Raw genomic sequence first — 26,541 nt, forward strand, 5'->3', positions numbered from 1 at the left:
TGCATACCTTTTGGACTGGACTAACTTTGTGCTCATATTTGATGGTACTTTTGTCACTTCCGCTGTGCCAAATTTAATTAATAAAAACTTTATTTTTGAACCGTACACCATCTGTCTCACATCTTGGGTTCCTGCCACACTATTGTATTTCATTCATCATTTTGACTTACATTCTGCTACTCTTAAAATACACAGTAATGTCCCAATAAGTATGCCGTATCATACAAATGCGCTGTTTCACCTAATGAGAAACTCAGCTGATTTTTCATGATTTTAATTGATTTATACTTTCTGACTAAACATGAACAGCAGTAGACTTTTCCAGACATCCTCAAAGCAAACACATTCTTCCAGATGCACTGATCGGCTTGCTTCATGCAACTCAATCTCTCACACGCATACAAGATGCTGAGCTCAGAGATGGCGTTGCCATGTTTATGTCATGTCATGCAAGAGATTGTCGACAATTTGGTGATTCAATGAGTTCCCCTAATTTAGCCATCCTCAAACATTTACAGTTTGGTTAAAGAGCTAGAACACAGCGAATACAGACATAGGAATGTTCAGTTTTGGTTTTTTGGTTCTTTTTAATATCAGAATCCGAATCAGTATGTTTAACACCAGTGTTCGTAATAACGGCATTATATAATAACGACTTTGGTAACGCCGTTATTTTTTAGTAGTAACAAGTCCATCCATCCATTTTCTACCGCTTGTCTCTTTTGTGGTCCGGGGGGTGCTGGAGCCTATCTCAGCTGAGTGCCATCCGTCCATCCTTTTTCTTCCGCTTATCCGAGGTCGGGTCGCGGGGGAAGCAGCCTAAGCAGGGAAGCCCAGACTTTCCTCTTCCCAGCCACTTCGTCCAGCTCCTCCTGAGGGATCCCGAGGCGTTCCCAGGCCAGCCGGGAGACGTAGTCTTCCCAATGTGTCCTAGGTCTTCCCCGTGGCCTCCTACCGGTCGGACGTGCCCTAAACACCTCCCTAGGGAGGCGTTCGGGTGGCATCCTGACCAGATGCCCGAACCACCTCACCTGGCTCCTCTCGATGTGGAGGAGCAGGGGCTTTACTTTGAGCTCCCCCCACCCGGATGGCAGAGCTTCTCACCCTATCTCTAAAGGAGAGCCCTGCCACCCGGCGGAGGAAACTCATTTCGGCCGCTTGTACCCGTGATCTTGTCCTTTCGGTCATAACCCAAAGCTCATGACCATAGGTGAGGATGGGAACGTAGATCGACCGGTAAATTGAGAGCTTTGACTTCCGGCTCAGCTCCTTCTTCACCACAACGGATCGATATAGCGTCCGCATTACTGAAGACGCCGCACCGATCTGCCTGTCGATCTCACGATCCACTCTTCCCTCACTTGTGAACAAGACTCCGAGGTATATGAACTCTTCCACTTGGGGCAGGGTCTCCTCCCCAACCCGGAGATGGCACTCCACCCTTTTCCGGGCGAGAACGATGGACTCAGACTTGGAGGTGCTGATTCTCATCCCAGTCGCTTCACACTCAGCTGCGAACCGATCCAGTGAGAGCTGAAGATCCTGGCCAGATGAAGCCATCAGGACCACATCAGCTGCAAAAAGCAGAGACCTAATCCTGCAGCCACCAAACCGGATCCTTTCAACGCCATGATTGCGCCTAGAAATTCTGTCCATAAAAGTTATGAATAGAATCGGTTACAAAGGGGAGCCTTGGCGGAGTTCAACCCTCCCTGGAAACGTGTCCGACTTACTGCCGGCAATGCGGACCAAGCTCTGACACTGATCGTACAGGGAGCGGACCGCCACAATCAGACAGTCCGATACCTCATACTCTCTGAGCACTCCCCACAGGACTTCCCGAGGGACACGGTCGAATGTCTTCTCCAAGTCCACAAAGCACATGTAGACTGGTTGGGCAAACTCCCATGCACCCTCAAGGACCCTGCCGAGAGTATAGAGCTGGTCCACAGTTCCACGACCAGGACGAAAACCATACTGTTCCTCCTGAATCCGAAGTTCGACTATCCAGCGTAGCTTCCTCTCCAGTACACCTGAATAGACTTACCGGGAAGGCTGAGGAGTGTGATCCCACGATAGTTGGAACACACCCTCCGGTTCCCCTTCTTAGAGAGGAACCACCACCCCGGTCTGCTAATCCAGAGGTACCGCCCCCAATGTCCACGCGATGCTGCAGAGTCTTGTCAACCAAGACAGCCCCACAGCATCCAGAGCCTTAAGGAACTCCGGGCGGATCACATCCACCCCCGGGGCCATGCCATCGAGGAGCTTTTTAACTACCTCAGCAACATCAGCCCCAGAAATAGGAGAGCCCACCACAGATTCCCCAGGAACTGTTTCCTCATAGGAAGACGTGTTGGTGGGATTGAGGAGATCTTCGAAGTATTCCTTCCCCCGATCCACAACATCCGCAGTTGAGGTCAGCAGAACACCATCCTCACCATACACGGTGTTGACAGTGCACTGCTTCCCCTTCCTGAGGCGGCGGATGGTGGTCCAGAATCGCTTCGAAGCCATCCGGAAATCGTTTTCCATGGCTTCCCCGAACTCCTCCCATGTCCGAGTTTTTGCCTCCGCGACCGCTGAAGCTGCACACGCTTGGCCTGTCGGTACCTGTCCGCTGCCTCCGGAGTTCTATGAGCCAAAAGAACCCGATAGGACTCTTTTATCAGCCTGACGGCATCCCTCACCGCTGGTGTCCACCAGCGGGTTCTAGGATTATTGCCACGACTACCTTACGGCCACAGCTCCAATCAGCCGCCTTGACAATAGAGGCACGGAACATGGTCCACTCGGTCTCAATGTCCAGCACCTCCCTCGTGACATGTTCAAAGTTCTTCCGGAGGTGGGAATTGAAACTTTCTCTGACAGGAAACTGCCAGACGTTCCCAGCAGACCCTCACAATGCGTTTGGGCCTGTCAGGTCTGTCCGGCATTCTCCCCCACCATTGCAGCCAACTCACCACCAGGTGGTGATCGGTAGAAAGCTCCGCCCCTGTCTTCACCCGAGTGTCCAAAACATGAGGCCGCAAATCCGATGACACAACTACAAAGTCGATCATGGAACTGTGGCCTAGGGTGTCCTGGTGCCAAGTGCACATATGGACACCCTTATGTTTGAACATTGTGTTTGTTATGGACAATCTGTGACGAGCACAAAATTCCAATAACAAAACACCACTCGGGTTCAGATACGGGCGGCCATTCTTCCCAATCACGCCTCTCCAGGTTTCACTATCGCTGCCAACATGAGCTTTGAAGTCCCCCAGTAGGACAAGGGAATCACCCGGGGGAGCACTTTCTAGTACTCCCTCGAGTGTATCCAAAAAGGGTGGGTACTCTGAACTGCTGTTTGGTGCATAAGCACAAACAACAGTCAGGACCCAGCCCCCCACCCGAAGGCGGAGGGAAGCTACCCTCTCGTCCACTGGGTTGAACTCCAACGAGCAGGCTTTGAGCCAGGGTGCAACAAGAATTGCTACCCCAACCCGTCGCCTCTCACTGTGTGCAACGCCAGTGTAGAAGAGAGTCCAGCCCCTCTCGAGAAAACTGGTTCCAGACCCCTTGCTGTGCGTCGAAGTGAGTCCGACTATATCCAGCCGGAAGTTCTCCACCTTGTGCACTAGCTCAGGCTCCTTCCCCCCCAGCGAGGTGACATTCCACGTCCCAAGAGCTAGCTTATGTAGCCGAGGATCGGACCGCGAAGTGCCCTGCCTTCGGCTGCCGCCCAGCTCACAACGCACCCGACCTCTATGGCTCCTCCCATGAGTGGTGAGCCCATTGGAGGGGGGACCCACGTTGCCTCTTTGGGTTGTGCCTGGCCGGGCCCCATGGGGACAGGCCACCAGGCGCTCGCCATCGTGCCCCAACTCCGGGCCTGGCTCCAGTGGGGGGTCGCCGGTGACCCGCGTCCGGGTGAGGGAAATCGGAGTCTTGGTTCTTGCATTCCCGTAGAAGTCTTCAAGCTGCTCTTTGTCTGATCCCTCACCTAGGACCTGTTTGTCTTGGGTGACCTACCATGCCCCCGGACAACATAGCTCCTAGGATCATTGGGACATGCAAACTCCTCTACCACGGTAAGGTGGCAGCTCAGAGAGGAGCTCAGCTGAGTAATCCAATTAATTACTTTTAGGTACGTTACAACGCCGTTAGCAATACTTTTGATGTTGTTTTATGTCAACAACAAGACAGCGTCAGGACGGCAGCAAGTTCAATGCAAGAACTATCTTTTTACTAGTGAAAGCAATAAGCAGCACCACACTAAAATAAACTTGATATCAAATAGCAAGAGGCACCATCACACTGTGACACAGCAGACCACAACATACGCACACATACACAATACTGTTGTGTGTCGTGAGAATAATGAACTTGCTTTACAAACAATACACCATTTGTTGACAAAAATATATCACATCCATCAAGGCAATGATCGCGCACAATCTCTTCCTCCACATCGACCATATGATTGCTGTATCGCCCTCATAACAGATGATAAATTACCATCATTGCGACTCTATAATATTTCTCGGCCTTAGCGTGAGGTCCTCATCACGTCTTCACTTGAATCTGGCGTTATTTGTCCTTCTGTCACTGCCCATCTTTGCCGCGCTCAGCTCGCCTGGCCCAACACCCGAGCTGAATTATCCCGCACTTCAGAGCGCAATTAACGGTTGGCTAACCGACACCGTCCCCATGCCAGGACAAAGTGTGTGTGGTTATCCTCCCTTGATTTTCCACTCCAAAAAGACTCTACACTTACAAAGGTCCTCCTGATTGTCATATAAGTAATATACAACTGTACCTCTGCCTGCATGTTCAATATTGAAGGGCAACTTTGTCAATATTTTAAGCTATTTTATTTATCATTTTGATTGTGTATATTTGAAGCTCCACCAACCCCATCCTAACAGACAAAACCTATTTTTTTGTGTTTGGTTGTGAATTGTAATCAAGAGCCAAATTATGCTAACAGACAGAGTATATTTTATTGCTATCATTTATTTGTTTTATTTAACTTGAAATTATAAAAGTTTATATTCCAAATACAATGTTAAAATATATGAGAAATATAAGTTTATTGCAAATGAAAGTGTATATGTAAATATTTATTATGCATTATCATTACATTAGTGGTTAATTTATTGTCAAAATAATGTTGACAGTACTATTGTTTCTGGTATGGTGGGTTGTAGCTATGGTCTCTATTGAAAATACTTCACATGGTTTACTTTTACAGGCTAGAAACACCTTTTTTATCTTGTTGGCCATGCAAAAGCTACAGGTTGATATTTCCTGCCCTTTTGGCTAAATTCCAGGCTAATATGTCTGGCGGATAATGAGAATACCTAAATGTAATTCAACCGGATGTATGGCATAGCACTTTTATTTTGAAGCCGGAAAAGTGTGCCATTGTTTTGAGAAAGTGTCTTGAAATGTTTTAATGTCGGATCGACTGTTTGCAATAAAAAAAAGTCTTATTTCGACATCCTGCCGACCGTCTTTCATTTCTGTTGAGCTTTTATGTTATTTTACTAAATCAGTCACACAGTAACAATCTAAATGTTATGTTATCACTGCACCTCAATCGTAATCTGAACACGAATGTGAAGCACCACCCACCTCTGAACGACAAACGCAGCAGGCGTTTGCCGCAGGGATGACGCCTCTTCTCACCGTGAAAAATAGTCCGTTCTTGTCGAGAGAACAACTTGCTTTGGCTTTTAACCTGATATTTCCATAATATAGACTTTCCTTTATCCATTTCTGCTCACTTGTGGCTTATCAGTAGAAAGTGAACTGCAGCCAAGCCCCGTGTGTCAAAAGTCAAGTGTCAAAAAGGAAGTGTTCGCGTTAGTCGGTCGTTCTGAAAATCAGTGCCGTTATTGAAAACTATAGTCAACGCATTATTGCGTTAACTCTGACAGCCCTAGGTAAAACATACTTTAATCCCAATGAATTACAATTTTCTCTTTATTAGACTCTGAGTGAATTCATTACTGATTTGTATCTTGTATCTTTCCAGCCAAAATGAGGAAAAATATTGTTGCACATATAGTACACATTTGTAATGTTCATTTCAAATGTTTTTCTCTTATTTAATTTTTACTTGTTTGTTATTGCTAAATATCAAGCTAACTGCTTCACCTGGCATGGATGGAGCTGAGTAACAACAAACTTACAAAGGTTGTGAGCCCTCTCTGGTAATGACACCTTCTTTGTCCATCAGCATTTGCCTGAACGTGCTCACTTTTTGCCGAATCTCCTCCTCGGTGTACCTGCATGGACAGGAAGACACCACAATGAGAAAAACATCAGTGAACTGTTGCTGTGAGGACATGTTACAGAAGGAGGTTACAAGAACATCATTAAGCGCGGTGCAAATTCAAACAGAAACAGGAAAGCTTTCATACATTCTTACATAGAAGCCAATGGCAAAACAAATTAGGACTAAATATGGATTAAATATGGACTAAAATGCATATCATTTCCTGTTGTAATATGTTATTAAAACTATTATTAATCGACTTGCTAATTTACTCCCAATATCTGGTTACTCTTTTGCTGTAACATGGTTCTATCTACACTTCTATTAAAATGTATTAACACTTCTTCTTCTGTTGTTTGGATACTTCATTAGTTTTAGGCGATAATACACATTTGGGCATGGATGCAATAACAAGTAGTTACAAGGTCATACCAGAGCTGATACTAATACTTCACATTTTCAAGATCATTAAATAATTAAATTGTAATCACAATTATAATCAAAAAGATAAAACATAAGAGGGTAAAACAACAATATCAGTTAATTATTTAAATAATTTCCTACTATTGGCTTCGATATAAATCATTTGGAATTTTTGTATGTTTTTGTGGGACTTATTTCCTGAGGCCTTATAAATTGACAACAACATATGTTTTAATGGTTAAAGGGGAACATTATCACCAGACCTATGTAAGCGTCAATATATACCTTGATGTTGCAGAAAAAAGACCATATATTTTTTTAACCGATTTCCGAACTCTAAATGGGTGCATTTTGGGGAATTAAACGCCTTTCTATTATCCGCTCTCGGAGCGATGATGTCACAATGTGACATCACATCGGGAAGCAATCCGCCATTTTCTCAAACACATTACAAACACCGAGTCAAATCAGCTGTGTTATTTTCCGTTTTTTCGACCGTTTTCCGTACCTTGGAGACATCATGCCTCGTCTGTGTGTTGTCGGAGGGTGTAACAACACGAACAGGGACGGATTCAAGTTGCACCAGTGGCCCAAAGATGCGAAAGTGGCAAGAAATTGGACGTTTGTTCCGCACACTTTACCGACGAAAGCTATGCTACGACAGAGATGGCAAGAATGTGTGGATATCCTGCGACACTCAAAGCAGATGCATTTCCAACGATAAAGTCAAACAAATCTGCGAGCGGATGAGGGTATGTCTACAGAATATATTAATTGATGAAAACTGGGCTGTCTGCACTCTCAAAGTGCATGTTGTTGCCAAATGTATTTCATATGCTGTAAACCTAGTTCATAGTTGTTAGTTTCCTTTAATACCAAACAAACACATACCAATCGTTGGTTAGAAGGCGATCGCTGAATTCGTCCTCGCTTTCTCCCGTGTCGCTGGCTGTCGTGTCGTTTTCGTCGTTTTTGCTTGCATACGGTTCAAACCGATATGGCTCAATAGCTTCAGTGTCTTCTTCAATTTCGTTTTCGCTACCTGCCTCCACACTACAACCATCCGTTTCAATACATGCGTAATCTGTTGAATCGCTTAAGCCGCTGAAATACAAGTCTGAATCCGAGCTAATGTCGCTATTCCTTGCTGTTCTATCCGCCATGTTTGTTTGTATCGGCATCACTATGTGACGTCACAGGAAAATGGACGGGTGTATATAACGATGGTTAAAATCAGGCACTTAGAAGCTTTTTTTTAGGGATATTGCGTGATAGGTAAAATTTTGAAAAAAACTTCGAAAAATAAAATAAGCCACTGGGAACTGATTTTTAATGGTTTTAACCCTTCTGAAATTGTGATAATGTTCCCCTTTAAAAATATCGATCCAAACACTGTAGTACCAACCATGTATTGATACTACTTGGTACCGTAACTGTTGATATTATCAATCATATATAAAATGACATTATGTATTCTGTATTTTCTGCTCTGCCAACAAATTGTCACAAGATAGGCTGGCTGGTCAGCACATGTCTGAACACTGAGCTGCTCTGCTGGTGGAGTCTCATCACCTGCCCATATTTTAAAGAGGAGAGGAGGACGGTAGTTCTGAGTCAGGCAAAAAATAGGAGCTTTGATTTGTGGATATTTTGATTTGTCAAGCATATAAACTGGATTTGTTCTTCTGTGATTGACTTAGACGTGCATCATCAGTACGATGTGGTACTGATTCTGATTCTATGGAAAAGGGTTGTTTAAGATTTAAAAGAAGCCTGATTCTATGTCTTCTCAGCTGCTGCTTTCAAAATATTGTCAGAATATTAACAGTGTGGGCTTTTTGATTAGCTAGAAGATGGTCCAAAAAGTCTGAAAGCAGCATCGGGTTCTTCTGTCAGCCAATCTCTCAACCCAGCAGCTGTCAGCTCAGCACAACAGAAGCTCTTTATATTCATGAGTGCAATGCAGAGGACACATTACCATTTGATATGTGCTTCCTGATAGTTTACAACAGTCCTTGCAAGCCTTTGGTTATACATGACCTGATTAAAGACGTGCATATTTGAGTTAAAGGCTCAAAAAGGAGAAGAGGGACCACTTTGACATTGTGCGGTTCACCATGTCATTATTAGCATCTGCAGCTTCTGCAGTGCTTATGTGTGCTTTGATTTTGAAACAAAAGTCTTGAACAATGGTCATGTGTGAACTTGATGACTAAACAGCAACAATGACTAAATTAATTTTGAAAAGGAGAAAACATTTCACCTGTAGGCACAATCAATCAATTAGATGTCATAGGCAGTGTTTGGTAAAGTTAATCGTAAAAACTTAAAAAGTAATTAGTTACAATAATACTTTCCTCAAAAAGTAACCTAATTACTAACTGAATACTTAATTTAAAAATGGTTAATGTACAGAGATTCTGATTTACTAAGATCCAAATATGGATCGGTATGGAGTAGTGGGTAGAGCAGCCGTGCCAGAAACCTGAGGGTCGCAGGTTCACTCCCCGCCTCTTGACATCCAAATTGCTGCCGTTGTGTCCTTGGGCAGGACACGTCATCCTTGCCCCCTGGTGCCGCTCACACTGGTGAATGAATGAATGATAGGTGGTGGTCGGAGTGGCCGCAGGCGCAAATTGGCAGCCTACTTTTAAACTACCGTATTTTCCGGACTATAAGTCGCAGTTTTTTTCATAGTTTGGCCGGGGGTGCGAGTTATACTCAGGAGCGACTTATGTGTGAAATTATTAATATATTACCGTAAAATATCAAATAATATTATTTAGCTCATTCACTTAAAAGACTAGATGTATAAGATTTCATCGGATTTAGCGATTAGGAGTGACAGATTGTTTGGTAAACGTATAGCATGTTCTATATGTTATAGTTATTTGAATGACTCTTACCATAATATGTTACGTTAACATACCAGGCACGTTCTCAGTTGGTTATGTATGCGTCATATAACGTACACTTATTCAGCCTGTTGTTCACTATTCTTTATTTATTTTAAATTGCCTTTCAAATGTCTATTCTTGGTGTTGGGTTTTATCAAATACATTTTCCCCAAGAATGCGACCTATACTTCAGTGCGACTTATATATGTCTTTTTCCTTCTTTATTATGCATTTTTGGCAGGTGCGATTTATACTCCGGTGCGATATATACTCCGAAAAATACGGTAATTCATTACTAGGTTGTCCTAATCTAGCATATGAAAGGATATGTCTTGGTCGGCGTGTTCTTGTAGACTGTCTTATTCTCTCGGCATGTTCACTGTCCTCTGAGGATGTGGAATCTGCTGAAAACAGGACACCATCTTCATTCTGAAGCTCTGGTGCTGAGATGTCAAGGTCCATGTCTTGGTCTTTGCTCCCTTGCATGTCCTTGATCCCGTCATCTCGTGTTCACTGTCCTTGCTGAATGACATCGTCTCCATCTTGTCGTCGACTCTTGTCGTCGAGTTCCTCTATTTCAGGTTCCACTGTGGAGTGGTTCTCTCCCACTGGCTTGAAGACTGGTGCATGTTGATTTAGGGGAGTGTCCTGAGACTGCCTTGGGATTCACAAGTTATACTCATCCTCACTTGAGCTCTCTGCATCTCTAGGGATTTCATGCACTTTGGTCCTTGAGTTGGGTCTGCTTTTCTTCTCTGGCTTACTAATATGTTTGATGGTTGGGCCATCGATGAGGTAAGGACAGGGTAGCAGAAGATTATGGTGAAGAACCCTTTCTCTTCCTTCTCCATATAGCGGTGGAACCACATACACTGCACTTTCAGTGCCTCTGCGTTCTTTGACGATGTGAACCTTGTCCTCCCAATATGCACAAATCTTCCCTGGTCCTCCTCTTCGTGATACATTCTGGATGAGTACGTGGTCACCAGATTGAAGAACAGAACTCCACGCTCTCTGGTTGTAGTACTTCCGTCCTCTTTAACTGGATTTTCTCAGGTTTTCCTGGGCGATGTTGTAGGCCTCTTGCATTGACGCTTTCCCTTTCTCAGCATAGGCTGCATGAGATTGAGATTGTGGTGGTTCCCTCGGAAACATGAGGTCAATTGGCAAAGTTGGTTCCTTCCCAAAGAGCATGAAGTACGGGGTAAACCCTGTGGCTTCATTGACGGTGGAATTGTAGGCATGAACCATTTCATTCAAGTAGTCCTTCCAGTTGGGTTTATGGGTCTCCTACCATTCCATAGCATGCCAAGTAATGTTCTGTTAAAGCGATTTGCTGGGTTGGACCCGCAGGCCAGAGTTTGACACCCATGCATTAGACTGTCCCTCCTACTGCAATAATTACGGTGACACCTGTCTTTACATATGCGTTGGACACGCCTTCCAACTTCCCTTTTGTCCACCATAACGGGAGAGGTAGGCGTCCATGCGACGACAGAAAATGTCATGTTAAGAACTTCTGTTCATTTTCTTGTTCTGTATTGTATTTTGTGTAGGGACTCGACGACGTCAAGAACATGTGCAGTAAGGTTTTGCAAGGCTTCGCAGATTACCTTATTTCTAGCTTCAAGTTTGTCTATTATTGGATTTGGCTTTGACGTGTGACTTTTGTCTTTCTTTGGAGCATGCGCCTGCACATCATCACCATCTTCATCTTCCTGAACTATTGCCACTTTAATGCTTTTGGGCCTAGTCACAGCTGAGAGTTTGTTTCGCCTTTCTAACTCCACACTGTAGGCCACACTCATCTTGTCACGCAGTACTTCATCTGACACAAATGGGTCCTGTAGGTAAGGTTTTATGTCTGAGCGTACTGCATCATCACTTAAGCCAGTCAGCAATGTTTGGCCAATCTTTGCTCTCTCAGATGTAAGAAGGACTTTCTGGCTAAGATCCATGTCACGGATGAGAAACTGAATAGGGGTTTCTTTAGGCTCTTGGACCTTTCGTGTCAGCATATGAAATAGCTCTGTGGCGTCTTTCTCAACAAAATGCGTCCTAAAAATTTATCTTAATGAGTTTAGTGTTAATTCTCGTCTGCTTTTCATGTATTTTGACATCAGGCGCAATTGATTGAATCACAACCTCCACAATTTCACCCTCATCATAACCTTTTTTCAATCCACGTTGAATTTGTCTTTCGAGACTGGTGTAATTAATTTTGTCCTTTTGCCCTGCATCACCTATTTGTCCAATGATCCCACAGTATTTTCGATACATTGGGTGCAAATTCACTTGAGATCGGTTATTGACATGCTTTTTTTCTGCGTATGGCACACTACTAGGTGAAGTTGTTGGCACTGTTGGACTTGTAGTACCATCGGCTGGGGTGCAGGGGTGGATAATGTAGCCCGGAAGAGTCAGGGTTGCATGGGATTCTGGGTATTTGTTCTGTTGTGTTTATGTTGTGTTAAGGTGCAGATGTTCTCCCGAAATGTGTTTGTCATTCTTGTTTGGTTTTGGTTTAAAGTGTGGCCCATTATTAGTAAGAGTGTTAAAGTTGTTTTATATGGCCACCGTCAGTGTAATATGTGTGGCTGTTGACTAAGTATGGCTTGCTGTCACTTACGTGTGCAAGCAGAAGATGCATACAACAAGAAGCAGAGCTGGCACGCTGTTAATACAAATTATAGAGAACGCCAAATGCTTTACCATCATTACACGCCCTTGTTACTATTGTAAGGGTGAAAATCGGAGAATATTAATCTTAAAAGTATTCTGTGCGAGGCACTGAAATATGGAAGTCTCCCGGGAAAATGGGGGGTTGGCAAGTATGCAGCTGAGCCGCATGCGGCTCCGGAGCCGCAGGTTGCCGACCCCTGCCTTAGTAAATGACACGCATGCGGCTCCGGAGCCGCGGGTTGCCGACCCCTGCCTTAGTAAATGACATTACAATTGCACTTCTTCCGCAAGTCCTAATTTCAACGCGTCACTTATTAATTTGAGATGACGTACTGATGACGTGACAAGTTTCTTTTCGATTTCGGTCAGTAGTGATTCCCACTCAACATCCATCTTCAGACTGTGTTGGCATTTACTCACAAATCACTGGTCTTGTTTGGTAGACTTTCTTCTTTCCTTTCGGTGGGGGAACGTTGTTCGCTGATCATTAACGAGCTTGACTTTGGTACACTGCACTGTTTTCATTAAAACTTCTTTCCACGGGGATAACTTCGCCTGACCGGGCGTAAACACCAACATTATGTTGCACCCTTATAATGACCAAACGTCGTCTCTTCGGTGCAATATTTATTCAAGAAGCCCACGGTTCATATTACAGGCACTTTCTGATATCCCTCTTTTTCCCGCTCACTCTTTCACTTCTTGTTTCCTTCTCGAGCATGCGCATTACACACATAACCTAGGAAATGACGCAGCTCCCCTTCCCAATACTCATAACTAATCATACATGGAGATGAATATGAAAAAAGAAAAACATTGCATAATGCATGTAACAAAAACAGAATAAGTATTATTATATTTATGCATCATAATACAACTTTAGATTTTACATCCAACTCTAGTTTCAGGGTGCTACAATATCAAAACAATTTGATTATGTTCAGGTTAATTGGCTTTTAAAAATATCATTTTTCAAACGTGAATACTGTTTAAAGCAATTTCATTATGTCCTCCATCTATCCATTTTCTACCGCTTGTCCGTTTTGGGGTTGCGGGGGTGCTGGAGCCTATCCCAGCTGCACTCGGGCGGAAGAGAGGGGGTTCAACCTGGACAAGTCACCACCTCATCGCAGGGCCAACACAGACAACATCCACTCTCACATTCACACTCTAGGGCCAATTTAGTGTTGCCAATCAACCTATCCCCAGGTGCATGTCTTTGGAGGTGGGAGGAAGCTGGAGTGCTCGGAAGGAACCCACACAGTCACGAGGGAACATACAACCTCCACACAGAAAGACCCCGAGCCCGAGGATCGAACCCAGGACTTTGTTATTGTGAGGCACACACCTGTTCCACCATGCTGCCCTCATTATGTCCTTACAATCCCAAATTTTTTAAGGCAGTCAAATGCATTGTAGAGAGAGTTGTAAATTATGTGTCCATACACAAATCAAAAGCCATTGCAATGACAATACTGACTGAAGATTGAAGATCAAAAAAGGCACTGGGGTTTGCCATATATATATATATATATATATATATATATATTTATTTATTTATACATATATGTATATATATGTAACAGGGTCCATTATGTCTTGTAAATAATGTATTTTATAATGCTTTATTATTGTTATAATTACACAAAATGTGTAAGTTACATGTAAATACCTGAATATTGTTTGATGTTTTGTCAATGTGGAACCATTGTCTCGTTGTCCCTCCTACTGCAATAATTACGGTGACACCTGTCTTTATATATGCGTTGGACACGCCTTCCAACTTCCCTTTTGTCCACCATAACGGGAGAGGTAGGCGTCCATGCGACGACAGAAAATGTCATGTTAAGAACTTCTGTTCATTTTCTTGTTCTGTATTGTATTTTGTGTAGGGACTCGACGACGTCAAAAACTTATTGACAACAATTGTGTTCTGTTTTATCAGGTATGTTTATTTCACTGTTGTACTTCCCTTTTGTCCACCATAACGGGAGAGGGACTTGACGACGTCAAAAACTTATTGACAACAATTGTGTTCTGTTTTATCAGTAAAGTGCAGCTGAGCAACAGTAAAGTGCAGCTGAGCAATCCATGGTGTCGGTCGTTTTTCACAAACGCCACACAACGCAGAGAGGAAAAGACCACCGGTTACATATATACATCCCTATATAAGGGTCACCCTTGGGCAAGGTGTAGCACCCGAATGCCCCCCCATCAGGGTTACGATACCCCCCAAGAAAAAAACAAAGAGAAGATGCGTTACTCGGCCCGGAGGAAACCCGGGACCCTCCTCCGGAGCTAGGCCCGGAGGCAGGGCTCGTCAGCGAGCGCCTGGTGGCCGGGCTAGCCATGGGGCCCGGCCGGGCACAGCCCGAAAAAGCTACGTGGACACACCATCTTCTCCCCCACGTGGGCCCACCACCCGCGGTCGGAACCAGTGGGGTCGGGGTGCAGCCAAGTGGATGGCAGTGAAAGTGGAGGCTCCAGACGGACCAATTCGGGGCAGCAGGGGCTGACTTTCGGGACGTGGAACGTCTCTACGCTGGTGGGGAAGGAGCCTGAGCTGGTGCGAGAGGTGGAGCGCTACCGGTTGGATCTGGTGGGGCTTACCTCTATGCATAGCAAGGGCTCTGAAACCACACTCCTGGACAAGGGATGGACCTTGTTCACTTCTGGAGTTGCTCAGGGTGTGAGGGCCCAGGCGAGTGTGGGGATAGTCACGAGTCCCCGGCTGAGTGCCTGTACGTTGGAGTTCACCCCAGTGGACAAGAGGGTCGCCTCCCTTCGCCTTGGGGTTGGAGGGGGGAAAACTCTGACTGTTGTTTGTGCGTACGCACCAAACAAGAGTTCAGAGTATTCGGGCCTTCTTGGATACCTTGCATGGGGTCCTGTATGGGGCGCCGGCAGGGGATTCCATAGTCTTGCTGGGGGACTTCAACGCGCACGTGGGCAATGACAGTGATACTTGGACTGGCGTGATTGGGAGGAACGGTCTCCCTGATCTGAACCTGAGTGGTGGATTGTTATTGGACTTCTGTGCTAGTCACGGACTTGCGATAACAAACACCATGTTCAAGCATAAGGATGCTCATAGGTGTACCTGGTACCAGAGCACCCGAGGCCAAAAATCAATGATCGATTTTGTAATCGTATCAGCTGATCTGAGGCCGTATGTTTTGGACACTCGGGTGAAGAGAGGGGCTGAACTGTCAACTGATCACCATCTGGCGGTGAGTTGGGTCAGATGGCGGGGGAAACCTCTGGACAGACCTGGCAAACCCAAGCGTGTAGTGCGGGTGAACTGGGAACGTTTGGAGGAGTCCTCTGTCCGGAAGGACTTCAACTCCTACCTCCAGCGGGACTTCTCTGCCGTCCCTGTGAAGGTTGGGAACATTGAACAGGAATGGACAATGTTCAAAGCCTCTACTGCTAAAGCTGCAGCTGCAAGCTGTGGCCAGAAGGTCTTAGGTGCCTCAAGGGGCGGTAACCCTCGAACACCCTGGTGGACAGTGGTGCTCAGGGAAGCCGTCCAACTGAAGAAGGAGTCCTACCGGGGTATGTTATCCCAGGGGACTCCGGAAGCAGTTGCATGGTACCGACAGGCCCGAAGGGCAGCAGCCGTGGCTGTGGACGAGGCTAAGCCCGGGAATCCTTTTTTTTTTTTATTTAACCCCCAATTCCAACCCTTGATGCTGAGTGTCAAGCAGGGAGGTAATGGGTCCCATTTTTATAGTTTTTGGTATGACTCGATGCTGCAAGAATATATGTAATGTACTAACAAACACTTTCATAACAATATGTCATGTGTGCAATACTTACCGTATTTTGGTCATTTTAGGCATGACCGGAACTTTTAACTTTTAACATTCATTCTAGTGCCCGTAGCAACGTACTTCCTACTTCCAGCAACAAATGTAAGTTGGCAGACAGACTTCGTAATAGATGACGGAGATGACTATTTTTGGACAAATGAGGATTTACGTTATCTTTTTTAATCTGACTATACAGTTACACAGGATGCACAGCTGGTTATAGAAGCTGATTGCTCCAATTTCTAGCATTGCTACCCTCTTAGAATAAGCTGATTATTAAAAATTTGAATGTGAAAAAACCCCCAAAAACTTTTGTGTTCTTGTCTTTCTTAAGGATTGTGAACGATAGGCAACATTCCAAAAAAAATGTGAAGTTCCCCTTTAAGAACAATGACATATACCTCTACTTCATTAAAGTTCAAGTTAAAGTTAAAGTACCAATGATTGTCACACACACACTAGGTGTGGTGAAATGTGTCCTCTGCATTTGACCCATCCCCTTGTTCACCCCCTGGGAGGTGAGGGGAGCAGTGAGCAGCAGTGGTGCCGCACCCCGGAATTGATGCTGAGTGCCTAGCAGGGAGGTAACGGGTCTCATTAGTTAAAGCCTGTTTAGGTATTCAAACTGTGGTTTTTTCAATGGCCTCATCAAGCTTGCTATTATTCAGACTGTCTGCCTAGTTCCCCAAATAGGAAGCAGTCGTGTTACAACATTTTTAATAATGAGGTTTAACCCTGAAAACACATTCATTAGCTTCAAGCACACCTGTGAAGTGAAAACCATTTCAGGTGACTACCTCTAGAAGCTCATTGAGAGAATGCCAAGAGTGTGCAAAGCAGTAATCAGAGCAATGGGTGGCTATTTTGAAGAAACTAGAATATAAAACATGTTTTCAGTTATTCCACTTTTTTTTGTTAAGTACATAACTCCACGTGTTCATTCATAGTTTTGATGCCTTCAGTGACAATCTACAATGTAAATAGTCATGAAAATAAAGAAAACACATTTAATGAGAAGGTGTGTACAAACTTTTGGCCTGTACTGTATATAGAACGCTTTATTGTCATCAAACGTGAGAGCATGACGAAATTACAGGTGGCTACTCTGTTGGGTGCTGTTAAAATACAAGGCAAACAATAACATGTTTAAATGTTAAAAATAAATACCAGTAAGAACAGCAGTGCAACAGTGAAAAACAGTGTAAGCTATTGTGGCAGACAGACACAAACATATATGCATTCATACACATACAGTATACACTATGTTGCCAAAAGTATTTGGCCACCTGCCTTTACTCACATATGAACTTGAAGTGCCATCCCATGGAATTGTCCAAAATGTTTTGGTATCCTGGAGCATTCATAGTTCCTTTCACTGGAACTAAGGGGACAAGCCCAACTCCTGAAAAACAACCCCACACCAAAATTCCTCCTCCATCAAATTTCACACTCAGCACAAAGCAGTCTGAAATGTAGCGTTCTCCTGGCAACCTCCAAACCCAGACTGGTCCATCAGATTGCCAGATGGAAAAGCGTGATTCATCACTCCAGAGAAGGCATCTCCACTGCTCTAGAGTCCAGTGGCAACGTACTTTACACCCTGCATCCCACACTTTGCATTGGACTTGGTGATGTATGGCTTAGATGCAGCTGTTCGGCCATAGAGCTCTCTGCGTACTGTACATGGGCTAATTGGAAGGTCACATGAAGTTTGCAGCTCTGACTGTGCAGAAAGTCTTTGCACTATGCGCTTCAGCATCCACTGACCCCTCTCTGTCAGTTTACGTGGCCTACCATTTTGGCTGAGTTGCTGTTGTTCCCAATCTCTTCTTATAATAAAGTTGACTTCGGAATATTTAGAAGCAAGGAAATTTCACAACTGGATTTGTTGCACAGGTGGCATCCTATGACAGTTCCACACTGGAAATCACTGAGAGCGGCCCATTCTTTCACACGTTTGGAGAAACAGTCTCCATACCTAAATGCCTGATTAGGACACCAATTCTCATCATTTGGATGGGTGGCCAAATACTTTTGGCAATATAGTGTATATTCACACACACGCACACAATCACAATATATTTGAATTAAATGTATGTTTTCCTTTCTTCTTTGCCACATGTGATTGTTCGCAGTCTGGGTTTCATGAAACACAGCCACACATCCAGCCAGCGTCTGCTAGCCATGCTTCCGTATCACTGTGTATGGTGTGTGTGTGTGTGTGTGTGTGTGTGTGTGTGTGTGTGTGTGTGTGTGTGTTCTTGTATTGTTTTACCCTTCTTGAGACATCAACAAAGATGAGTACCTTCCATATGAGAAAGAGTGAAGGAACAAGTGAGGACCAAAATCATGGTCCCAATACGGAAAACCATTGCATCTAATAGAGAATATCTCATTTGCACCCCTGGTGGTGAAATATGTCAAAATTAGGGTGGTCCCAAAAAGGAGGGACTTTTCAAAACTGTGTGTTGGTTTTAAAAGCTCTCCCCCACTGGTCAACATATGAAATAACAAGTGTGTGTAAGAAAATTAATTGCTCCACCTCTGGCCAACATATGTAATAAAAAAGTGTGTGTAAGAAATTGAAAAGTGCCCCCTTTAGCCAAAATTAATTTAAAAAATAAAACAAATATGTATATAGAGACATACTGTAACAACTTGAAGTAAATAATGAAGATTAAAAAACAATTACAAAAAAAACATTAAAAAAAAAATAAGAATACTAAAAGCTTACCTTTTTTATAGTTGTATTGTACGTATATATTAATGTTGTAAATACAAATCTTTATATATATATATATATAGAAAGGGTAGTTCTAAAGAGGTAGGCATTTTTTTGAGGTCTCGAGAAGGTAATGTGTGTGTGTGTGTGTGTGTGTGGGTGTGTGTGTGTGTGTGTGCGTGTGTGTGTGTGTGTGTGTGTTTGTGTGTGTGTATGAGCTTGTTTTCATACTGCACAACAAATAGGACTAGACTTACCCCTGCTCCTCCATCATCTCTTGGAGCTCCATACATTTGAGCTCTACCCTCCGCTTCCTCTCATGGTCCAGTATCTCTCTTTGTGGCTTTTTCACCAGAACTGGCTCTGGTTTAGGTTGTTCCTCCTCTGCAGCAGACTGTACTTCCTCAGTTCTCGCATGTTCGGTTGTTGATGACGTTAAAACTTCTCCTGTTGTTGTTCCCACGTCTGTTCCTTCTGCAGGGATCAATGGCTTGGTCAGCTCTTTTGAACCGTCCTTTGGAGATGGCACCCTTGTTGCATCGTACATGATAACTGGAGTCTGTGGACATACAGGTGTAACAACAAATTGTTAAATAACTAGTCAGAATTCAAAATTATTAATTGAACACATTTGTATTGGTTTATTTTTATAAGGGCATGATATTTATTTGACCAGTAGCTTTGTTTTGTAGTTGTTCTGTTTTAGTTTGCCTCCGTGTATGAAGCACAGGTGGATCCTCCATAAGCTTTCCATTTCCACCACGAAGATGCAAGGTTGTTTTGTTTTGTGCCTCCAAACTCTGTCCAGTTACCAAATTCCTGGGGCTACTTGTGTTAGAGTTGTATAGATTTCCTACAAAAAAATATGCGCACGTTCAAATGCAAAAAACATTGTAGGCCAGAAAAAAATCAAATGTATTAATGTGTGCAAATTGGCCCGAGTGTGAGAATGTGAGTGTAAATGTTGTCTATCTGTGTTGGCCCCGTCCAAGGTATCCAGGGTATACACCGCCTTCCGCCCGAGTGCAGCGGCTCCAGCACCCCCGCGACCCCGAGAGGGACAAGCGGTAGAAAATGGATTGATGGATGGGTATTAAAGTGTGCGCACGCACAAATCCAGTGACATTTCTTTGTTACATTGCAATCGACTTGGATTTGATTATAAATGGCAAAATGATCGCCGAAAAAAAAAAATACACATCCTCACAAATATATGTCAGCAACATTTAGAATAGCAATCAACAGAGCAATTGAGAGGACACACACACATGACACAAAACAATCCAAAAATAGTCAAACAAAGATTAATAATATCGACAGCATTATCAATATTAATAAACATTCCAACATAGTAGTGATTAGAAATTCCTCATTTACATTATCATCACAACCATTTATAAAAAATAAAACAAAAACAAACAAAAATTAAGAATAATGCACACTTGCATCACATCTCATAAGCTTGACAACACATTGTGTCCAATATTTACCACAAAGATTTAAAAAAAGTATTATTTTAGTTCCATTTAATAGTTAAACCTAATTTATATAATGGATCCCATATTCCAATATATGACTCATTATTATCTAAACAAAATGAAGTTTTTTTCTACTGATATCATCTCCATAGCTTGTGTATACCAGTCAGTATGAGTTGGACTATCAGCATCTATCCATTTTTTTTAATATTACCATTTTTGTTATGATGCATATTGAAAGAAATGCATTTTTACTCTTTGATGACACGTTACTACATTGATGCAGAGCACCAAGAATACAAGTTTGCAGTATCATTGGGATGTTTATATTTAGGATTGTGATTGCTTCTTTTATTGTTTTCAACCATAACTCTTTTATTCTCTGACATTCCTACAATAAATGTACAAGAGTTCACTCAGCTGCCTGACACTTCATACATAACTTGCTATCTACTGTACCAATTTAAACAGCTGAGAAGATGTAAAATACAGTATATTCAATATCTTAAATTGACTCAGCTTATTTGTAATGCTTGTAAAGGGCTCATTGGCATTTTTCCAAATATCATTCCATGATATGTCTCTTTCGTCTAAAATGTTTAAGGCAATCATCAATTTCCAAACACATGCATCATTTGCAATTCTAGTATGATGTTCATGTATTACTCCATAAAATCTTTTAATTCATTTGTTAATTGTATCCTGATTAAAGAGTGCATCTTCCAGTTCATGGCTATTAAAATACATATTTTCACACGATATGCATTTCTTTACGGCGTGTTTTAAAGAGATACAATTTAAAAAAATGATTTCTGGGTGTATTATATTGATCAACTAATTCATTGAACGGTTTAAAGGAGTTTACATTAAAAATACGATGAGGTTTAGTAATGTCTTTCCTTGTTTTCCATTTGACCACATTTTTATCAATTATGATATTGGGATTGTACCAAAGCGGTTGATTCACAGATGTAATTGGGTTGATTCCAAGTATTTTCTGACACCGTTTTAGAATGCTAAATGTGGCTTCTATTGTGCTCTGTCTCAATTCATTAGGTATTTTTTTAATGTAATAAAATACATTAAATACATTGGCGAAAAAGTGAATTTTGATTAAATCAAATGTTGGCAAAGCCTGAACAACTGCCTATTTATGTCCCCATAGTATCCACATTATGTAGAATTGTAATAGTAGTCATTTTATTTCAGACCCAGGAGGATCCATATCACAGAAGAAAAAACGATATGCAGATGTGCGTACATGAAGCATGAAGTTAGCGTGATGCAACGCACATTCCCCTCTTGATACATCTCAACTCTGCCATGAATAAGCTGGGCATACGCTAGAAAGCCTAATACATAAGGCCCCTGCAGCTTTGGACTCTGCTTTGGGGTCCAGCTATAGCCATATCCTAACAAAACACATGCTTTTAGTGTGAGAATAACACAGAAATGGCCTCTTATACAGAATAATGTTGTCCTTATTTAAAAGGATGTACGCCAGGTTTATTGTGCAAAAGCAAGCTTAATACATAAGGCCCTGCTGCTCTGTTGGTTTTGCCCATTTTGCCAGCTTTTGACTCTGCATCGGTCTGCATCTATTAGCCAAATCTTAACAGGATTAATTCCCAACCCGCTTTTAGCATAGAGAAAAAATCTGAAAAAGACAGCACATACCTCTGCCAAGGATTATATTGCTTTGATTCAAACGTTCAAAAAGAAATAAGATCCCAAATTGGTTTGGCACATACATACAACATGAGCCACTGACTATGTTTTCGTGCACTATATTAGTCAGATTTCTCAAGAAGTTTTTTTTAGATTTTCACACCTACATGTGAAGTCCCAGTGTCCATGCACACTCTCTAATGCAACAGTATTGGTCATACGCCATGTACCTCCCGTACACTGGGGGGCGCTTATTTCCTTTTAGCGCTGATTTTTGTATTGTAACAATTCATCTTTGTGGCTCCTTAGAACTCAACAGCCCAGTTCTTGTTGTACCAGGAAACCAAAGTCTTTGGATTCCGGGGGGAGTACGGTTGCAAAGCTGAAACTTAAAGGAATTGAAGGAAGGGCACCACCAGGAGTAGAGTCTACTGTCTAATGTAACAGTAGACTGGAAAAACAAGTTGCCTTCATATTGAAGCTATTATCATATATACTGTATATTATATATCCGATTCATTACACCAAAAGACTTCCAAAGTTTGCGAATAAATAAATATGATCAAAATAGTATCAATCTCACAGAGATTCCCGAGCCATTTTGAGAGATTATGAGCAAGCCAGTCACGTGATCCGTGACGTACAAGAAGCAACCACAGACCTTTAGTTTGACTCATCAACAACAATGCAAATAAAGCAGACTTTGTGAGAGCCAAGAACGATTACTTTGGGAAAAAATATGATCCAGAAACTTAGATTTTTGAGCCTGAATACAAGGAGGACGAGTCATAGGTTTTAGAAATAGAATACTTAACAGATGCAGCTTTATTGAAACAACTTAGCATCAACAGCATTGCTGGGTGCTAAACATACAAACTAACCATAATAAACATAACTTACATTAATATTTCCACTCTTGCTGGGTTGTCAACACAGAGCATGCTCAAATAATCCTGTTTAGAAGAAGATTCAATCACAATCCTCACAAAGGGTTAAAAAAAAGTGGCAGCAACTGGCGTCTTTGTCCACCATCTCTGGGGACGTGAAAGTCGACCAGCCTCTCGGTCCACGGCCACATGTGTCTTCTACCAGGTGAGAGATGCATGAATTATATTCTAGATTTTACTTTTAGGAAGTTTGAGACGAAGCAGTTCAGTGTAACCGTAGCATTAGCTCACAGCTATCAATGCGCCGCTTAAATAAGCCATCTGCTTTGGCGCTTATAACAACAATATCAATCATATTTGGTTAATTTTCAGGTCATGACATGTAAATGGAATATTGTTGATGTTTTTAGAGAGGGTATAATGGGCGCAATGGGGGACCCTCGATCTGTTGACTCAGTTGTTAGCTATTTATTTACGATTTTGCCAAACGTATGTGTTTTTGTCTTACATAAGGATTGTGAATGATAAACAGCACATCTCCTTCCAATTGTTGTATATTTCTAGTATGACTGATCTGATAATATAGTTAGAGTGCAGAAGCTTTACTCCGGTGACGAAGAACCTACGGAAATTGTCAAAGATATTCGAAGCAGAGTATTTAAAATGGCCGACTGAATTTGTGGCATTTTGTGATGTTAAAACAATGTTTTCACATACTTTGCGGATTGTAAATAAACCTGGATATAATTTAATAGATACAATGAAACACAATTTAGCATATGAAGTCAATTTGTTTTTTCCACTTCAATGGTACTTTAATTTGACTCAACAAGGGAAACCACCCGGCCCGCACATGGAAAGGATTGACAGATTACAAAAATTATTTTAGATTGCGCTACGAACGCCAGTAGCAAGAAGGTCTCAGAATTGCTGAATGTATTCTTCTGTTGTTTGATAATTTATATTAGTTTTGGATGATACCACAAATTTAGGTATCAATCCGATACCAAGTCGTTACAGGATCATACATTGGTCATTGATGAACTTTAAATCTTTTTTGTTACAGACTAAAAACAATGTTAATAAAGTTACTTAGTTACAATCATTATGAAAGACATGACAACGGATGTATTTTTTTAATGGATTCTAAATCGTATATAAACGTAAATAAAAGTCTGCTTACAGCGGAGACAAAGGGAGGTCCTCTATTCCGCCAATAAAATCCACAAAAAAAACATCTAAAAAGGGCCAACCATACTCCTTTTACATTTCAAGACTTGAATATTAACCATGTATTAGTGATATTGTTATTATAAGCTCTAACGCAGACAAACTATTTTTAGAGTTGCTTTGATCACGAGCTATTGTGCAAATGTTGACATGAACGACTGATCAGCTGCTTCCTCGTTTCCTTGCTCGCCAAACTTTATTCTGGATCATTAATCATGCCTCTCACCTGGATAGTAGATGAACGAGGACATATTGCGACAAATTGGTACACTTTGACAGCCCATTTAGGCCCAGAAATGGTAAGAACAACACAAAAAGAAGCTTGGTTTCACTCCCCCTTTTCTTTGCAAGGATTATGAGTCTAAATAGGAATATATGAACATCTCAGCAGTCGGCATCCTAATGACAGCAGACATTGCACAGTAAATTATGTTTTATTATGTTTGTTGGCTCTCATAAAGTCTGCAGTGAGCTGTAATCAGTAGGGATGGATAACGAATTCGGTACTTTTATAGGCACCGACCAAATTCCATCGGTACGACCGGGTATCGATTCACATACAACCAAACGCTGCCATGTTTCGATACCTCTTTTGCATGTGCACGCTTCTGGTTGTGCTGTCTGGCTTCTCATGCTGCTGCCATCTCTTATGCCATTTAGGTGTTGTTTTCAAGTGTTTCCTGAGTCTGTTCTTTTATTCTATGTTGTGCGATTGCAATGGTCACTTTTGGACAAAAATTTCTCTGGCGTGGATATAATTGCCAACCTTGAGACCTCCGAATTCGGGAGATTGGGGGGAGGGGGGGGGGGGGGTGTTAAGAGGGGGCGGGGGGTATATTTATAGCTAGAATTCAATGAAATTGAATTCAGTGAAATCAGTGTTCATTTATTTACACAAATACACACACATAACACTCCTCTCTACTCATTGTTGTATTTGAAGGTGCATGTCAGGGGGTGGGGGGGGTGTCGCAGCTCACTGCGGGGTCGTTCTCCCGGGATGCAGAACGGACAACTCCGGACAAAGCGTGAAGGTAGGAGTATGATTTATTTAACATAAATCACAGCTTAAACCAAAAACAGGAAACAAGCAAAAGGAAAGCGTGCCGTTCGCACGAAAAGCTAAAGAAACCCAACTTAGCACTGGAATAATAAACTAGGAAATTTACTACCTGTGGCATGAACAAACAAGACTTACGTGGATCAGGCATGAAGCGAACCATGACCCCAGACCGACTGACTGGCAAAGGCAAACTTAAATAATGCCTCTGATTAGCGCTCGGGTAGCAGGTGAGCGGCCAAACACTAATCAGAGACAGGTGAACATAATTAGCAACCATGGCAACCAAAACAAACTCAGGGAGGTGCACCCACAGGAACTAAAAGGAGTCCAAAACTAACAGAACATAACTACACAAAACATGATCTAGACCACAGATCATGACAGTGCAATGCTTTTCAGCCAGTAGCAAAGCCTTTGAAGGAGCATAGGTATGGGCAGCATCTGTGAAATTTAATTTGCAGGAAAAGAGTGAGTTTAGGGTTGAATTGTCCATCCTCGGTCTATTCTCTGTCACTATCTTTTTTTGGACATTACTACTTGCCGTAGTTTTGAAGTAATGCATGATGGGAATCCGGATGTTGTGTGTCAGTGTATTAACGTCCTGGCTGGAATAAACACACGCTGAGAAACAGCTCCGTGCCTGCCTACTTTATGGGTTATAGATAAACCTATGGATAACGGAGACATATATAATAGTCTCCTTCTTGTTGTGTGTGCAGTTGCACACAGAGCTCCAAAAGCCGTAGATGTTATAACATGACTCGGCCGGCACGCTGTTTATATGGAGGAAAAGTGGACTTGACGACAGGCTGTCCTCACTCAGGTCCGGCTGGAAATCGGGAGAAATTCGGGAGAATGGTTGTCCCGGGAGATTTTCGGGAAAGGCACTGAAATTCGGGAGTCCCCCAGAAAATTTGGGAGGGTGGGCAAGTATGGTCGTGGACGTCTTGTGAAACAGCTGCTCAATCACGAGCAGCTATGAAGCTGCCACTGTTACTCCAAAACCACTGGCTGATCTGTCTGATGATGTGAAAATACAAGCGACTAGGAGAAGACAACAGCGCAGAGCAGGTAGAAGAGGGCGAATACAGATTTAACTTCTTAAAATTTCAAATGCATGCAAAGTCTACTTTATAATAAATACTATAAATGAGACTCAGAAGTAAAATAAATAAAGATTACTCAGTTGTTTTCAGCTTATTGTTACACGTCAAGTTAAACAAATACAAATTAATATTAAAGAATATTATATTTAATAAAACATGAACACACACGAAAAGACCAAAAACTGGTACCGTATGGCACAGGTATCGATTCCCACATACTATGAATCGGTACCGTATCAGTTGACATGTGAACGGTGCCCATCCCTATTAATCAGTGATGTTGAAAAAAAAAAAAGCCAACTTTT

General features: G+C 42.5%; 1 protein-coding gene across 2 annotated transcripts in view; it reads right to left on the minus strand.

Annotated features, from left to right (window-relative positions):
* Positions 1-26,541, minus strand: part of srrm3 (serine/arginine repetitive matrix 3) — a 113,681-nt gene that overhangs the window by 56,701 nt on the left and 30,439 nt on the right. For both annotated transcript variants that reach the window (XM_061963132.1, XM_061963134.1), the window contains exons 2-3: positions 19,062-19,363; positions 6,183-6,278 (exon numbers count right to left, since the gene is read on the minus strand). In XM_061963132.1, coding sequence (XP_061819116.1) covers positions 6,183-6,278; positions 19,062-19,351 — 386 coding nt within the window. In that variant the 5' untranslated portion in view covers positions 19,352-19,363. The remainder of the gene's footprint in view (positions 1-6,182; positions 6,279-19,061; positions 19,364-26,541) is intronic.

Source organism: Nerophis lumbriciformis, linkage group LG09 (assembly GCF_033978685.3).
Source record: "Nerophis lumbriciformis linkage group LG09, RoL_Nlum_v2.1, whole genome shotgun sequence".
In the NCBI taxonomy this organism is placed as follows: domain Eukaryota; kingdom Metazoa; phylum Chordata; class Actinopteri; order Syngnathiformes; family Syngnathidae; genus Nerophis; species Nerophis lumbriciformis.